The sequence below is a fragment of the Lepeophtheirus salmonis genome, chromosome 3 (genome assembly GCF_016086655.4).
Source record: "Lepeophtheirus salmonis chromosome 3, UVic_Lsal_1.4, whole genome shotgun sequence".
In the NCBI taxonomy this organism is placed as follows: domain Eukaryota; kingdom Metazoa; phylum Arthropoda; class Copepoda; order Siphonostomatoida; family Caligidae; genus Lepeophtheirus; species Lepeophtheirus salmonis.
In genome coordinates this window covers 38867431-38885725 of record NC_052133.2, presented here as the reverse complement: position 1 = coordinate 38885725, position 18295 = coordinate 38867431, and the positions used below count along the sequence as shown (strand labels likewise).

Genomic DNA, 18295 nt, shown 5'->3' with positions numbered 1-18295 from the left:
GTTTTTCAATTAATTAACATGTTTGTAATATATTATTAGTTTCAATATTCAGTTCACATCTTTTATTCTGATTCCAACAATATAAAGGAGACTAGTTACACCCCCTTTTTATTGTATATACACGTACTATATATATATTTTTTTTGTGTAATTTCATGCTATAATTTAATTATCAATCACAGTAAATAGTAAAAAATATTTTTTTAATTTTATTGTTAACTTTGCTCTATTTCTGTAAATTTTTTATTTGTTTATCTTATATATATAATTATAAGTTGTATTTACTTTAGGCTGACAAACTGTAATAAAAAGTAAAATAAATGCTTGAATATAATGAATTGCAGTTTTTACATGTTTCTTCCTGTTGCAAGATGTCCAATCCTGACCTATACCATGTCTCCTCTTGGTGTATCAAGTATCCTGCTTTTGGTTAGTTTCAAAAACACCAATAAATGGCTATCAATTATTGAAAAACATCAAAAATACTTTGAAATTATTTGTCTTATGTAACTACTTATATCATGTTGCCCGGCGATTGAATTATCTTTTATTTTGTGAAACTTATGACAGTTATAAAAAAAAGATTTGATGCAACATGTTTTCTCACTCTCCCCTAATTACTTAATAATGGGAACTCTGTTACTTACCCAACTGCTACACCAAGGAGAGGCGGGACTAGAGTGAGTTTGTGGAGAGACGCTATTGACATTTCTAACCCAAGTGTTGCCACTTTTACCCCAAAAATGACTAACAATACCTCATATATTGGTTGTTTTGTTACTAAAACAGTCTGTAAATGGTTGTGATTTGAAATTTGGTTGAAAAATTGCTTGTGTAACTATGCTATTATTATATAAATCAAAATTAATTAATTATTGTCAGACTAGAAATGAAAATGTTGTGCATGCATACAATACTGTTTACTATATTATTGGAAATCAATTAATTATGATTGATTCATCCCTTCGCACGTCGTTATCTTTATTGTATCACGCAACCTTCCCTCCCCCCAAAAAAGGCCCGAAATCATCTGGTACTTAGCCAAATAAGTCAATCATACCACCACTATAAATATCTTATATACTCGCAGACTATCCTTGTCATATTATTTCTTCATCATTTTTAAAATAAATTACATATTATTAAAATCTACACAGTATTTTATTCGATACTGTATTATAAAATTGCTTAGTAATATTTTATTAAAAGAGTAGTTATGATAAGTTATTTTATTATTTCATTGAAGAAACATCCAAAATTCCTTCATATAAATAATAAAATGGCCAATATATCAATACTATATAGATTTTAATACTATGTGATTTATTAAAAAAAATTGTGAAGAAATCATTAGACAGTGACAGTCTACGAGTATATACCATATAAATAGTGGTTGGTACAACTGACTTATTTGGCTAACTACCAGATGATTTTGGGCCTTTTTTCTGTTGTTTTTTTTTTAAAATAAAAGGTTGCGTGATACCATAAAGATAACGACGTGATGTATAAATGAAATAAAAAGGTAGTAATATTGTACAAGATCAATTAAGTTTTACCATTTGATTTTTAAGCATAAAAAAATACACTTCCTTCTACATGAGGTTAAGTGATTGATTCTTGGTCCACTCCAGATATTAGTAGAACTCATTGGCTAATCATTTAATTCTCCGTTATCGTTTATAATATCATTATTCATTAGAAATGATGGGTGTTTCATATTGGACAAGACTCATGGATTGACGAACATGCATTAACATAATATATTGAGAAATATATGACACCTGAAATTTTTTAAATCAAAATATGCAATATTTGTTACTATAAAATGGATTAAATATTTGTTTTCCATTTGAATAATTATGGAATTATACTCTTGGTTCCTATTATGCTTGTTCGTCAATCCATTAGTCTTTTCTAGTATGAATAATCCATCATTTTCAAATGATATTTACTACCAGAGAAGTGCAATTATTATATTCGAATTGTTGCTGGGTTTATTTATTTTTGTTTTTCCGTCTATCTGAAATTTGTACAGGTGCTTATTTTTGTGCATAACCTTTAAATACTAGAATGGACACTCGGTTGAGAGCAACCTCCGCCAATGGTAATTTTTAATATATTGGATTATTTGGTATATGGTGCTTCTTTATTAAAACTACATAATTACAACAATTTGACCTCTACCAACCTCAATGTGTTTATAAGCTATGGTCGAACATGCATTTTTAATTAGAGTTTTGGGCAACCTTGACCTCTCAAAATTTAATGGCCTCTTACTGTGACCCTATAAAATCTAGAAGGCAAGTTTGATCAAAGTCGATCTCTAACTTTTGCCGTAATCCTGATGACTAACAAACAAACGGAGTCAAAAATGTAACTAGGGATGTTAAAACCGTTCAAATCCTCAGGAGCATACATTTAAAACGAGTGTATTTTTGTAATCTTCATGATAATAGCGCTCTTATTAATTATTTAATCCTATTTTGAAAATTCAAACGTATTAGCGAGTAAGTAGAAATATACTTTATTCAGGCTTGGACCCGTTTGCCCTTTCCCCGTTCTTTAGTTCATTTTCAGAAAAGTTTCGATTCATCGTTCACTTTTTTTACGTTCATTTTGAACGGTGAAAATAAAAACATTGAAGAATAAAGTTAGGTGGGAACCAAGGTTAATAAAAATAATTGATGATGACAAGGCTGAAGAGTTAACACAGAATAACTAATAAGCTTTCAATTTAATTTTCCTATTGGATTTGAGTGAAATCCGACAATCTTCTTCGTTCCTCGCTGTAGTCCACTATGGCAAAGTGAATCTCTGTAGAAACTGAGACTTAGCTTCATATGCTTAACTACGACGTGGAAGATCCTCAATGGGTTTGGACGTCTTTTAATAAAATGAAGACCTTGTCAAATTGTAGAATCAAGAATTTAGATTGTTTCTTTTTTTATACGATGGAAAATGTAAACGGAACACGCAACTACATATACACTATGACGTCACTATTAAAAGCGTGGTGGAAGTCAAACATCAGTCGTAAACACACTATAGTATAACCTTGTATTTCTATTAACCTTGGTGGGAAGGATAAAAATTCATGGTTATACCACATCATAAAAATCCAGTAAAGTTATAGTCATTATAAGTGTGCTAAAGGAGTTACCATTTCTTTAATATGATATGGTGGGCCTTAGCTACACAAGCTAGACAACAAACCTCATAAAAAGTCATATTTTTTATTTTTTTATTTGATATATGTGGCCCGTCAAAACAAAAGCAAATTATTGTCAATTTCTATCAACAAATTATTATTATTAACTCTTTGGGTGGGCCGCAAATTGTACTTTAAGTAGCTTAAATTGATTGGTATAATAAAGGAATAAGAAATTGAAATATTTTATTTGAAAGACCATATCAGGGCCAAAATAAGTCTTTCAAATCAAATAAAGGTTATAAACTTTATTATTCTTAGGTACTTTAATTCATCCCACAAATTTGAATACAAAGCCTATAATTGAGTCATATATGTCTATGAAATATTAGAGTGTGCGTATATATAATGTGTAAAAATAAATTAGAATTTTTAATTTTTTTGATTTCTGTTCAAGATTGTTTTTATATTGACGGACCAAATAGGTCCTTCCCTTTTCTTGTTTAATATGATGGGCTCAGCTTTAGCAACATACGTTTTGTCGAAATGCATCCTCCACAATCAGACAAACTTTGCTTAATTATAAATAGTAATAATTATTTACGTTATGGACCTCTGAAAGGGCTGAATAATGCTAGATGCTTATTGCTACCAATACGTCTGTATGTTTCAGAAGAAAATCCTTTTGATAATTATATTTGTCTCGTAAATTTTGTAATGTTTTTCTTTAATACTCTCTAGTTCACTTTGATGAAGTATTTTTCATTATGAGTAAAACTTGATAGTTAAAATTTATATGATATGTTTGCTGGAATGGTATTTAACACATTACAATAAGGAACTTCAATAAGTACCAAAGATTATAATTATTAAAGAGGAAACTTTGCTGTAATCTCAACTTTTTAACTTATTCGAGCCCCCTTGTTTTAAAAAACAAAATCAGGCTATATAAGCTACCACTGATGCCGAATCATTATCAAGTAAAAACGTTAAAAATTCATTATATAAATTATGTTCTTTTTCTTTTTAACTATTAATAAAAATTTGAATTAAATCAGCTAACCTAAGTATAAAGGTTCTCTTAAAACTAAGGTTTTTCCCAGAAATAGGGTTTTTTGTTGATTTGCTTTATTCTCCCAATACTCTCAAGAAACACCTTAGTATATATTTTTTTAAATATTTAGTAATATAAATGGGAAACTGTACGAAACAATTATTTTTTTATGTCTTTTTTCGTGAATGGTTGGTTATGTCCACAGCTGAAGTCCTTGTAATAGTAACTGTGTATAAACTTTAGTTCAGACTTCAGGGGCAAATAAAGTAAAAATAATATTTAGCATTGTTTAAAAATTTCGAGACCTTATTTATTATGTATGCCCTACTTGGTCCTAACATTACTGGCCTGGTGATACATAATCTGAGACCAATCACTTCGGGCACCAAAAAGTAGCTAACTTAAACATTTACAAAAATTGTCTTTATAAATAATAAAAAATGAACGTCGTTCATCCATCAAAATGAACGAAAGCGTGAACGTCATCCAATCTCCCAGCCTGACTTTATTTAGTGATATTTTTCAGTCGATTTGTCGTCTATCAAAGACGCTAACATATACACTTTTTTTTTACAGCCTATAATTTAGATAATTTTTACATCTTGAAAAATAACCTCCTTTCAACTTCGTTGCAGTGGTAATAAGTAGTAGCTATATTCGATTCTCCAATTTTTTGGTTAACAGCCCGCCCTATTGTACAGCCTGCTTATTAGGGCTGGTTTTAGCGTGACAATGCCTGGGGCAATTATAAATGTGCAGAGGTATTCTTTCTAAAATTTGATTTTTTTACAAAATATATAAGTTTCATTTTTAATTTTACAATAACCTTTATCATAAGATGGCCAAACCTTCCTATGGCCTTTATATAAATGGTGTACATATATTTGATGAGGGTCCTTTTTTGAAATTGACCTTGATGGTCTTTTCATAAATAAAAAAAACTCATATTTTTATATATGTTTAAATTTTACAAGATTTTATCCAGCGCAGGGCCTGGGATAAGCAATGTGAGACATTCTTGTGTCGAATTTCAAACGAGAAACCCAATTTATAATATATATAAAACACATAGGTTCCTTGAATTCCAAAATTAAAATATAATTAGTCATTTTATGTAAATATGTGTACACAATCGACATTTAATAATTGAGGTAGGCATTCTCTTCCCTAAAAGGTAAGATACAAAAGATAAATATTATGTATATATAAAGTGGAATTAATGTTATCTTCATCTCTAAAAAAATATGGTATCTCATTCATTACTAAAATAAAATAAGAAAGTTAAATAGCGAAGATAATAATCATCATTATTATAATAATTATGAGTTTATAGTGACGGGTATTGGCTGCTGATCCGGGTTCACAGTGTGCAATATAGTTTCGGCAACTACAGTTTTTGGGGGTTCTCCTCGTTCTCCTGGTATCATCTCATGCTCTGGAATATTAACACTCTCTTCCACTGATGCAACTGACAATTTTCGTAAGCAATCTTCCAAAACTTGCGTAAGTATCAGAAAATCCGCCTATGAATAATGAATTAGATAGATTATTTATTTACAAAATAAAAAAATCAATATACTAAAGATTTACCTCATTAATGAACGCATTATAGACTAGCTCTTCTGACAAAGCAATTGCAGACTCCCCAGGCGTGATAGGACAGTATAATTGTCTATTCATCGCATCTTCCAGTTTTAAAAGTAATGACATGTGGAATTCTTTCAATTCTGGAGTAAAATATATTGTAGTATGAATCAAATGGCAACGTCTCAATTCGGGCTCATATTCAGATGATGTGCCAGAAACGTTCACTGCAGGACTCTCAGTTAATTCTGGAGAACTCTTATTCTGAATAGCTGGCTCAGATGGTTCATATACCTTCTTTTGTCCAAAAGCAGTTATTGGATAAATGCCATTTCTGTTTCATAAAAAGCAAGTTAATTAATTATTCTTTCCTTATAAATATTCTATACGTACTTTACATCCTCAATGAATTTCTCCAATTTCTCCGTACCTGGAAAGTCTTTAAGTTTGAATTCTCTGAGTTTTCCATCTTTGACAACTGTCGCTAAAGTGCTGTCTTCTCCATAATGCGCCTGGATAGCTTTGTCATTCATTGTCTCATTAATGTTAACTAAAGGAAAAAATTAGAATAAAGAAGAAATAGAAATAAATTAACTGAAGTATAGGTAAGAGACAAAGCAGAAGGGATGAGATAATATAACCTATTTATTCATTACGAGAGAGAGAGAGAAAACACAGATTTAAACTATTAATAAACTTACTAGTGTCAAATTCTAAAAAAAAAGGGAAAAAAAATATTTATATTATTAGTGTCATGAACAAATATACATATTGGAAAAAAAAATATTTACCGGGTAAATTAACAAGCTTGTGAGCTGCTAAAAGTTTACAAGCATGTACTTCAAATAAAACTGGATGGAAGAGGAGATCAGAGATTGAGGGACGATCCAGTGGATTAGGACTCAAACACTGGCGAATAAAGTCCTTCTGGTTCTCATCTTCTAATGATTCAATGGTTTTTTTAATAGCTTCATCGGAGATTACTCCTACTGTGTCTTCGTTCATCGTTATTTCTAAAGCCGCCATCTCTAAAGCAGCCACTCCAAAAGCATAGATATCCATGGCAGTAGTTGGAGGAATGAAGTTTGACTCTATATTTTTGATATACAAATGTAGGTATAAATTACAATTCATTATAAAAAATATTTTAACAAACCTCCATATTCAGGAGCCAAGTAGTGAAGGTTTTTGATATTATCTCTGCATGTCTTCACGTTGTTGTGAATAATATCAGGGGCAACAGAGCCTATCTTAACAAGACCATTATGTTGAATAAATATAGTGTCACACGTTAGATTTCCATGAACGATGGATGGATTACAATTTAAGTGCAAATACCTGGATATTATGGAAAAAATAAGATGATAAATTATATTTCAATGATAAATGGCCACATATTGAAAGTTGTACCTACCTCAAGGCAGATAATATTTGAACACACCATCTTTTCCAAGATGTCAATTGTGTTTTCCTAGCATTTTTTTTAGTACGTCGTAAAAACTGCTTCAATGAACCAGATGACATGTATTCCGTGATGAAAATCAGTCTTGGTTTATTTTTGAGTACACTGTGTTTCTTCTCATTCTTATCGACTGAAGCATTTGTCGATGCGGAGAGATTAGTACTTGGATGCACTTCTGGTACAGAGACATTTGATTCCGACTTGACGTTTGAACCGGAGCTATTAATTAAAACCTTGGAAGAAGCTTCAGAGAGTGATGAAGGAGCTTCCGTATTAGAAGAGGATGTTACATTTTCTGGAAATGCATTTCCATGGGTGGAGGAGGTTCCTCCTCCACCACTAACTTCGGCTTTGTTCTCTCTCTCTACTACCTTATTGGTGTTGTTGATAGAGCTCTTTGAACTACTGCTGTGATGTTTTCCAGAATCCGTCCAGAAACGATAGAATTTGACAATATTGGGATGGTCAATGAGTGTGAGAGCCTCAAAGACTTTTTTCAATTTATCCTCTTGAGCCTTGAACTTTTTGGCCTCTGAAAAGCTCGCTTCATTCCAGACCACCTCAACACCTTCTTCGTTATCCATGGCTAAAAATGCAGCGTCCACACCGGGTACATCCCTGTACTTTACCTAAATCAGTGCCAATACATTAAGTAAGTAATTAATCAACAAGGAAAAGACAATCAATGCCCCACCTCTTCCCGACGCTTGCTCCACCGCCCACAGGGGGACTCTTCCAGAATCTCTTCATCATCATCTGATTCTTCCTCAGGTTCAGGATCATGTTCCTCTTTTTTCAAGTGCTGATCCGAGCTCCCGTCTTGGCTGTGCTCTTCATTCGAAGTCGTCGTCGTCGTCGTTGCGTTCGTCAATGTCGTATCGTCCATTGAAGCGGCTTCTTCTCCATTCTTCTTCATCTCGGATGCAGCAGCTGCTACTGCATAGGTCATTCCTTCTACTACGGATCCAGCTTGTGGGGAATCGCATTGGGACGACATTCTACGCCTTCTTCACCTTGCAAAGGCCCCAAGTTGCTTCTAACTCCAAATGAGTTGATGTTGGGGAGAGTTGAAATGGATGTCGCTTGTCACTCGCTCGTCTGCGTTCAGAGAAGGAGCTCAACTCCAATGCTGCACGTCTGAGATCACTTTGAAGTGAAGTTCAACTCAAGAGGAGAGGTTGAGTGTGTGCACAGCAGCCAGAGCACTAGACAACAAGCAGGAAATCTCTAATCCTGTGAGGGAAGGGGAAGGACGGAGGGAAGGAGGGAGGGAGGGAGGAAAGGAACTTCTACTGCACAGCACTTACTCTATTACAGTCACCCACCCCCTTCATCCAACACCAGGCACCAATAAAATCACTAAGAACTTTACACAAGCAAAAATACACCAAAATGCACTTTTTCTCTATCTCTCTCTCTCTCTCTCTCCATTCTTTCTCTTTAATTCCTTCTTTTTTTTTTTTACTGATGCACTTTCTCACCCCTCCAGAGTTGTGTACCGTCCTAGCTCCTTATTTGTTATTATTATTCATCTGCTCCTTCTTTTTCCTATCGGCTATCTTTCTTTTCAACATTAAATCCACTTATACTTTTTATTAATAGGGAGGACCTGGACAGATTGTTTCGCATTTTCAATGCACTAACTTGTCGAAATTTTGTTTAAGTCTAATATCTACACAACTTACAATATCCATAAATACCTATTGCATGTATTTAAGAATATAATATGTTCTATAATTTCATTGTAATCCAATCAATCCAGTTATGGGTTGTCGTCACAAATATATAATGGGAATTATAGCATAATTTATCGATTATATACAAAAATGATACTATACTGATAATAAGACCTACTGCAGGATTTAATCAGCCTGATTTGATAACACAATAAGATATTCGTTTGACAGCATAGTCTTCATTTTCCCAATATGCCATTTCTAACAACCTGCACCGATCTCCTCTAACTCCCTTTGTCTTTCTTTATTCATCAAGTTTAGACAAACCGGGTGTAAAGGGGTTCTAGATCTCCAATAAAGTATCTATAACTTGTAGGGTTCAGCAGATTGTCCAATCAGGAATCATTTATTTATTTTTTTAATGACGTACGAGTTATTTGAATATTGCTACTCAGTTTCAAAGCTGATAATAGATATAGCGAGGACAATCGACATTGATTATTTCCTTTTCTTTTTATAGAAAAGTTCTTTCTTTTATCGTATATTATGTATGTATTTAATTATAGTTTACTGAAATAGCGAACATCGACATCAAAAGGATGATGAAACAATTATAGTTGCATATGCATCAGATTCCAGTTTTTTTGGGGGAAATACTCTTATATTTTTCTATAAACATGCACTATGTAGGATTTATTAACTTTAAAAAAAAAAGACAAAATATATTCATCCTCAAAAGAATGCATTTCGTCCTTTGCGACTACCCCATACTCTTTTTTTTCTATAGTGCAGCAGAGTACAATTTTTTTCATTTTCATTTTTAAGCATTTCGTTGCAGGGTTTTTATTTTATATATTTTCACTATCCCCTACTGTTGAAAACACTAAATGTTGTATTGTTTGAGTTTTAATTTAAAAGGTTGTGTGTACCAGTACATAATATATTGGTTACATAATTTACTTTCAAGGCAATTAAACAGAGAATAGGAGGGGGAATCCCTCTGTAACTAGCTACCTGTATATATCTCGTTTTATTTCTTTTCATCACAATTCGCTGAGTATATGCAAAGATGGACGTTAAATGTATAATTTATATATTGTATGTATGATATTTAGTTCAACTGTCAATGTACCTATATCTAAAAATAATCGAATCTTTGGATGCGTTGTACACATTATATTAACGTCGCTATAACCTAGTTATAACAACGCAGTGAAAAAAATACGTAATTTGTTAGTTACTCTATGACGTCATTGGATGCTCCGTGGAGAAGAAGGAAGAAAAAGAAATGACAACCTGGTATCTGAGGGAAGTACGGATAATAAAAATGTTAAGTAAAGTACCTCCTTGCTGTAAATATTTACACATACTTCCTCCATTAAAAAAACAACTGAATAATAATGTTTTATCTGATAATAATTCAACATATTTTGTCTTCTGCCCATGTTACTTTTATACGTCACCGTAACAAAGTTGATAAAATTGATTTGGACAATATCAAATATTATTGAACTATTTTCTTATTAATATTTCCCCACCCCCTGCACAAATAACTTTGGCAAAGGTTAAGACCTCTTAAGCCGTTATTGACGTTGAACAGGACATTTCAATTTGGAATAAAAATGTAGTCTTCCAAGAAGAATACTCAAATTACAGAGAGCAACGGACTAAAAGAAGAGACTGTAAATGATACTATAGCATTGGGGGTGCAATCATACACTGAATAATATATTCATCAGGGATAAACATGGAAATATAAGTCGAGTCTAAAGTCTTTGCTCACAAGTCCGTCAATATTTTCAAAGAGTACTTTCTATTCAGTGAAAAAATTGAAGTGGCTTCTGAGACCAATTTGAATCTTCCAATTATGGACTCCAGTCCAATTCCCCACCACTGGTATTCAGCAGCTTGTGTTTAGTAACTTAAGAGGTCTAAGATGTACTCAATGATTTGCAGTTTCGTTGTTTTATCTAACAATAGATAGATAAATTTAATCCTACATAGTCGAAGTCATAATTGTTGAACAAAAAGAAGGGACATGATTGTATTTCATAAAATATGGAAACCGTAAATCATTGACCACATATACTATTAAGGACAAGGTGTACAATTTTTTTACCGATAAATCGAATACATACTAAAAAATACTATTTCTTTGTACAGGGAAAAAAATAATTAACCCAAAAACGGGACAGTTTGTTGTACATTACAACTTATAAGAATACACAATACACAGGGGTCAGAAAGCACTCCTTAAAACGTAGAAAATATTTTAACCTGCTAAGTTCCTTATTATTACATACAAGTAAAATGTTAGTACAACATGTTACAAATGTTAGTGAACGACGTCGTCACTCACATATTGAACCATCTATACAGTTTATAAATTGTGTATATACAAGAAAAATGTGTTACTAGGATGTATAATGTTTTTTTTTAAATTTAAAATATCCAAGATTCCTTAGTAATAATTTATGAAATAAATTAATCATAATTTTCTAATAAAATTGAAAACAAAAAACAATAAAGTTGCTGAAACAAATACTCTTTTTTGAAAATGAAAGATCAATCATTATTCACAATTCAATTAAGAATAACAAATGAAAAACCAAGGTAGCATTCCTCTCTAAATCCTTCAGAATTGTGCTTTTTTTTTACTTTTACAAGATTGGTTGATTCTACATGAAATATAAATTAGTGTTGGGCTTCGATCTGAACCCGTTTGTTGTAAAATCTTAATAATTGACCTGAATTCGGACCTATATCCTTTTTTATTATTATAGAAATTAAATATGGTTAAGTTTTGCATTTCGATCTACGTTGATTCCATTCCATAATTCCGGTTTGGACCCAAGTATCGGTCTAAAAAAATCATATAAGATCGAATCGAAAAAAATAGGTGTCAGACCGTGTCTCAACCCTAATATAAACCTATAAGTATAAATAAACATTAACACTATTTTATTTTACATAGAGTATGTTAATTTTCAGGTAGACCTTTTCTTCTAATTATGATTTAAAAGATGGCTCAAACCATGGATTACTTGATATACATTACATTATTTTGTATGTTTGGAGCATATCCAGGTGTGAAGTAATTCATGTTCAACCCTACCTAGTAAAAATACTCAAAAAATCAAAATAGAAAATTTGTCAAAAACCAGATTTCATAAGAAAAAACTCATTACTGATAGTAAAGGCCAGTGTTGGAGGTACTGAACCACACCAGTTCTTAATTGGTCAAGAGGAGCGTGTCATCCAGGGCCGGCGCTAGGATTTTTTTTCGGGTGAGGGGGCTGTGAATTTTTTTCTTCAAATTTTCTGACTCTAAATCTAATAAAATAATTTTGTTTTGGGAAAGTAAATATGGGACTTTTCAAATTTACAAAAGGACCTTTCTTAACCCTTTAAAGTCGGCTGATAGAAATAAGGGATTTTTTTCGTTCTAAATTTGAAAATTAGTTTATGTCAGTCTCATTAGAAAGAATAATGAAATATTTGTCGGAAAATATTTCCCGACATCGGAATTGCATATGTTCCCGAAATGGGAACGTTGAACTCCCCAGGTACAGATTGTAAGACATAAATTTGAAAACTGTACTTCCTTTTTTATTCTTATAAATAATAGTATTTACAGAAAATGGTCAAAAAAATATCATGAAAATAACATAATATATAATTTTATTTCTTTGTATGGTATTTTTTCATACACACAGTCTTATGGAGACGTTTATCCCATTTTTAGCACATAAGACTTGTGTTTTTCTGCAGACAATACATCGTCCTTGCTTGCATGATACCAAATAGTGATTGACTTCATCATGTTATCTTACTAATATTGGTATAGGAGCTGATGGTTCACCTTAGCGAGTTCTTAGATTTTGTCGCTTAACTAGTGTTTTAGCAATTTTTATTCTGAAATCATAGTTTATTCATGCGGTTAGATAAATTCACATGTTTGTAAAATTGGTGAGCAGCAACCATTTATAAATTTAGTGAATATACAAATAAATTCCACCTCCACTTCCTAGACAGTAATCGAGGTCTTTAGCTGGATAAGAGTCGATCGCATAAGTCTATGGAGGGCCCCCATACCTCTATTGTACATATGGACTAAATGAGGCTGATCGATACCTTTTTTTAATTCATGCTTGACCCTTTCGTTCAACCTTATGTGAAGGGGATACACCATAATAGTTACTTCCGACAGGCACAACACAACTGTCATTCCATTTTAGTATAATAGTTCTTCCATTGGATTGGATAGGTACCTCTCACTTCTTTTTGAATTTCCTTATTCGTCTTCAGGGGACAATGGCCAGTACGATATTCCTTATAGTACTGCAGGTTTTGATACCTTTTTGTGATAAATCGGTTAGAATTCAACGAATACCAAAGAAATTGTCGAAAAATAGTACATGAGATGATGGTTATATAATTGGAGTCATCATTTTGTTCACAACATAAGAACCTAATGGACCAGTTCTATCCTTATCTTTTCGAAAATAAATTTCAGAATTATAGGGACATCCAGTTGCTCCGCACATCATCCATAATTTATACCAGAATCTTATAGGTTTGTTTTTTAAGAATTGCGTTATAGTATTCAAACCTCTATAAGGTACCATAGATTCATCTATACTTAAAAATCCCATATTACTGGCACTGCTTTTTAATCATTTCACACAAAGTCTGTCTCAATTTTACATACTTTTGAAGATGCCAAGTTCATATTATCCTCAACGTAAAGAAATTTCTTTATAGTCTTGAATCTATCTCAACCTCATTATTTGAAAGTATATTGGAACGTCTAAAGAATGTTTTCCTGACCAATAGTCATTTTCTGTAGGCAAACTGTGATAGCATCCAATGGGAATTGGACCAATACATTTTCTCATTTCTTATTCATCTACTAGAAAATTTTGCTCATTTTTGTCCCTTCTTACATAAAGATTTGTTTGTTCTGTTATATATTTTACCATCTCTGGAGTAAAATAAAGCTCAAAAATGTCATAAGTACCTTAGCTGCATTATAATATCTGATGGGGTTGACACTTTATGTGATTCAAAACAAAGGTCATCTTTTTTTCGCCAGCGAATTCCAGTTTCAACAACATTTACATCTTCGTCATTCAGCGAGTTAGCATGGACCTCAATCTCACCAGGAGCTTCATCAGCATTAAAATCATGATCCAAAATGTTATCATTGTTTTCTTCGTCACTAATATTTGGGTAACATGAAGGAGGAAGTAACACAACATTAGTCATCAAATACATTATTTTCAATATATATTATCAACGGCACTATTTAGGAAGCGAAATCTTGTTATTTTTTTTACTTTTCGATTTATCCATTGTTATTACCACTTGATATTTCAAACTAATGATACTAACTAAGATGAAAATTTCTTTTGTTCTAATTTATTACATATCTTTCAGTACCATAAATGCCCAACATTTCCATTTTAGGAAATAAAATTTAAACGTTACTTTTAACAAGTTCCAAATTTATAAATTATTAAATATTTTGGGAAATGCTATTGTATACACTTATTTACAAAAATGGATAAGTAAATTTTAAATTTATTACTTTTTACTACTCAAAAAAATAAATCAAAAATAGTAGATGAAATTTTAAATTTATTTTCATCTTCATGCAAACATAGCAGCACCATAATATTTATTAATATTGATGTATTTTCCAATTATTAATAAAGTGATTTGATACAATAATTATTTTTTTCTAACCAAATGGAAAAAAAATATACCCTTAGAAAATCATGTTCCCAAAATGGGAACGTTGGACTCTAAAGGGTTAATATAATTTGATTTATGACGTTATTTAATACAAAGAAATATTTGTTTCTATTTATAACAACGAGGTTTTTTTTTCTCAATAGACCCACCTCATTTCATTTTTGTCCTCCAATGTGGAAGTTAATGAGGCCCAAAATAAAAGCATACCTAGGGCTTGAAAAAAAACTGTGTTTATAGTATAGGAATAGATAATGATCCCCTCTTCCCCTCCCTTCCATATCTGACCACTACTCAGCTGTTTTTATCATTGCATTAAAAATGAGAACTTATCAAATGAACAAGATATTTTTCCACTTTGATGTTATAGAAAGGGTAATATTAAATAATAGATAATTATACTATTTTTGGAATATTAAGAACACTAACGACGTTTCTGCGAGTATTTTGTAACACTACATCATAAGTCTTAACATCTTAAGCAGGATATATATCCACAATTCTCTCATTAGTGAACTGTAGTACGAACACGGTAGCTTTAAAGATCTCATTATGACGTCGCAATTGAATAATATCTCATGCAGAGATTTTGATTCCTTAAAAAAAAAAAAAAATTGCTGATAGCAATAAAAAGGAGGTTTATATATTTATATTGCAAAAGTTTGATTAAACATGAAATATCACGACATAACTATAACTTAAGTCCTTCATCTAGAATTCCACTCTGTATAAAAAATATATATATACATATTGAGGAAACTACCTAGATACTATGCATAGAAAACAACACAAAGCACATACAAAAAAATAATGAGGTGACAACTTTTTATTCATTAGTTATTAGCTTAGTGAAACATTATGTCTTATAGCTTTAAAATCACATAACAAAAAGAAGAAGTTGAAAACTAATACAGAATAAGATATACATTTACATGTTCAAAGCTATACTTAAAACTCACGCCGATGGTAGCGATCTGGGTCAAAATATGATGTAACGACCACACGATTTGAAAATTTTCTTCCTGTAAGAGAATGTTGAGCTTTCTGGCATTCCGCCAACGTCGAAAACTCGATAAATACTTTGCCACAACCTGGAACTTCAACACCAGGAACGGATCTGGGAATTTCTAAACTTTTAACGACACCAAACTTGGAGCATTCATCTCGAATATCCTCAACAATATCATCATATTCGTCGTCATCGGTGAGCTCATCTGGAGTAACCATATTGAGCAGACATAGAACTTCCGTAGCCTGGCCTGGACCAGCAATCCCTGAAATTCCAGGTACCTGAATCTGAACGGGAGCAACATTCATTGCATTCTTTGCCCCAACACTTGCTCGCTGTACAATTAGTTTTTTATCTCCAAGTTGCATGCCATTAAGACCTGCAATTGCTTGATCTGTAATATTTACATCAACATATTCACAGAAGGCATAGCCTTTGCTTAAACCGGTTGCTGAATCTTTAACTAAATTAAAAGCACGTAGTTGACCAAAAGAAGTAAGAAGTTCCTTGACTTGATCTTCATTCAAATAATTGGGAAGTCCACCCAAGAAAACTTTGTGCGCAGAATCTGGCACAACCGTACTTACTACTCCTGGAACATTAAAATTGGGGTTCTCAGACATGCCTGGCATAGGTTGATAGTCATGTGGACGCCTAAGTTTTAAACTTTGACCTTTAAAATTAATGCCATCGAAGGCCATAGCCTGTGTTGTTTCATCAATAGAACGAAATTCCAAAAATGCGAAGTTTTTGTCAAGATTAACTTGACATGCCAAAATAGGATTACCGTCTGCTTGAGCTAATGCTGATAGATGCATTTGTTGATTGAAGAAGTCCATCATTTCATCCTCAGAAACACCAAATGGAATATTTCCAACATAGAGTCTACGAGCTTGTCTTGTTATGGTTGACCCTACAACAGGCACTGCAGCTTGATGTGTTTCTGACACTAGAGTTGCTGGTATTTGCCCTGCAGCCTGCATCGCTTTGTATTGCATGGGAGTTATGTGCTCAAATCCTGGAGGAGGTACATCCCAGTATAATGAGGGTTTCCTCCTTCTAGACTTTCTGGATACCTCAGCTGTTCCAACTCCTCCGCCGTTGCCGCCACCACCACCGCCGCCGCCTCCTCCTCGATCTCTACTTGGACGCCTTCTCCTATCTCTAGAACGGGATCTTCTCCTTCTTTCTCGACTACGACTCCTACTCCTTCGCCGACGATCTCTGTCATCTCTTCTGTGATAGGATTCACCTTTGTGGTTGTCTTCTTCGTTATCATCCACCTTCATCTTATCTTCACCCATAGCCAAATCCCAATGTTAACGAAGGAGAATGTACCTGTACCCTGTTCTGATTGAAGAAGATACCTGCAAAGCAAAAACTTTTGTAGAAGATGCCGATTTTCATCGTTTCTTTCTATTTTTTAAAACACTATATTTTAGGTATATTTAAAGGATAAAAAAGTTTCGGAGGCGCCCAATCTCAGAGCAACACAGAGAAGAGATATCTTTCAATCAAGACTGAAACACAAATAAAAATATCAATCAAAACCTGCAGGAAGAAATGTGATTGAATCGATTGTATGTATGTGCCAGCACAATCGGTTGTTTGAAAAAAAAAAAAAAAAGATCAAAACAAATTTCAGTTGCAATACTACTCATCAGTTGCTCATTAATTACTTATGTTTGTTGTTCAATCTTTAATGATTCATGTAAAACAAAAAAGGCTTATAAAAACATTTCAGGATTGGAGTGAAGTATCGTCCGACTCTCAATTGAAGTTGAATTGACTTTAACTGAAGCTCTAAAATGGGGTCACCGATGCGCTTCTCTTTTGGGTGCTTTGACGACTTCCTAATTTTACAATTTAATTTTAATTATACATGGAATTTTCGCATAACTCAGTTTATGTGAATATAAAAAATCCGGTTTGAACAGAGACTTTTTTAGTACTCAAAACCCTTAAAATGCCTCAGTCTATTTTGACATCACTTTGTTGGATTTTTTGTTGGAAGTCTTCCCCCACCCTTCAAGAAAAAGTTCAACTCTGCTACTCTATTAATATTAAAGCATTATGTTGAAATAATAATCAATGTAATTAATTATTTAGCTATATCTTACAATAAAGTTTGAATGTCTTTTTTTACTTTGATATTTGAAGCCGCATTCTGTGAGGAATTAGGAGGAGAGTTGGAAAGCTTCTCTTATGTGATGCGGACATATCATTGAGTCAAGACAGAGTGAGAAATCCAAGCTAAGAGTGGGACTTCACTCCAACACTAAATCCGGGCACCGAAAGGGAATTGAGAGCAAGGATTCCATTTTGGATAGCGACCCAAAAATCCATGAGGAAAGCACTCGGAAAATGCATCAAGTGAAAAGATATTGAAATCATTCAAGAAATGATCGGAAGAAGAAGCAAAGTGTCTCCGTCGCCGCCGCTCCACTCCCCCCACCCCCGTACTAAACACCGCTTCTTGGGAGGACATACGCGCATTACTCATTTTATACTTACAGCAAACAATCTGTGGTGATGAGGATACGACTTTCAGTCTTTGGAATACAACAAGGATGGAATCAGACTCTTTCAAATCCCGATAGGCAATAGA

The 18295-nt window shown here is 32.9% G+C and overlaps 2 protein-coding genes and 1 long non-coding RNA gene across 4 annotated transcripts; all 3 read right to left on the bottom strand.

The window, feature by feature from the left end:
- Positions 1-5275: 5275 nt before the first annotated feature.
- Positions 5276-10316, bottom strand: Madm (MLF1-adaptor molecule). 2 transcript variants are annotated; one of them, XM_040709228.2, is made up of 8 exons: positions 7943-10316; positions 7201-7877; positions 6943-7124; positions 6578-6877; positions 6488-6499; positions 6180-6336; positions 5793-6120; positions 5276-5725 (listed from the first exon to the last, which is right to left on the bottom strand). In XM_040709228.2, exons 1-8 carry the CDS (start codon positions 8243-8245, stop codon positions 5522-5524), a joined length of 2163 nt encoding a protein of 720 aa, XP_040565162.1. In that variant the 5' UTR covers positions 8246-10316; the 3' UTR covers positions 5276-5521. The 2 variants fall into 2 exon arrangements, with proteins under 2 accessions (XP_040565162.1, XP_040565163.1); XM_040709229.2 differs by lacking the exon at positions 6488-6499.
- A 2195-nt stretch (positions 10317-12511) lies between these two features.
- On the bottom strand, positions 12512-14086 carry LOC139905009 (uncharacterized). Its single transcript, XR_011779424.1, has 2 exons — positions 13945-14086; positions 12512-13865 (listed from the first exon to the last, which is right to left on the bottom strand). It is a non-coding gene; the product is annotated as an uncharacterized lncRNA (long non-coding RNA).
- A 1403-nt stretch (positions 14087-15489) lies between these two features.
- Positions 15490-16991, bottom strand: U2af50 (U2 small nuclear riboprotein auxiliary factor 50). Its single transcript, XM_040709220.2, has one exon. It carries the CDS (start codon positions 16989-16991, stop codon positions 15627-15629), a length of 1365 nt encoding a protein of 454 aa, XP_040565154.1. The 3' UTR covers positions 15490-15626.
- Positions 16992-18295: the final 1304 nt, after the last annotated feature.

What these genes read in the sequence shown, in the direction of transcription:
- Madm (XM_040709228.2), bottom strand. Translation starts at nt 8,245, where the DNA reads ATGTCGTCCCAATGCGATTCCCCACAAGCTGGATCCGTAGTAGAAGGA. An exon ending in GGAGCAAGCGTCGGGAAGAG is followed by an intron (nt 7,878 to 7,942) that starts GTGGGGCATTGA and finishes GCACTGATTTAG; the next exon opens with GTAAAGTACAGGGATGTACC. An exon ending in ATAATGCGTTCATTAATGAG is followed by an intron (nt 5,726 to 5,792) that starts GTAAATCTTTAG and finishes CATTATTCATAG; the next exon opens with GCGGATTTTCTGATACTTAC.
- U2af50 (XM_040709220.2), bottom strand. Translation starts at nt 16,991, where the DNA reads ATGGGTGAAGATAAGATGAAGGTGGATGATAACGAAGAAGACAACCAC.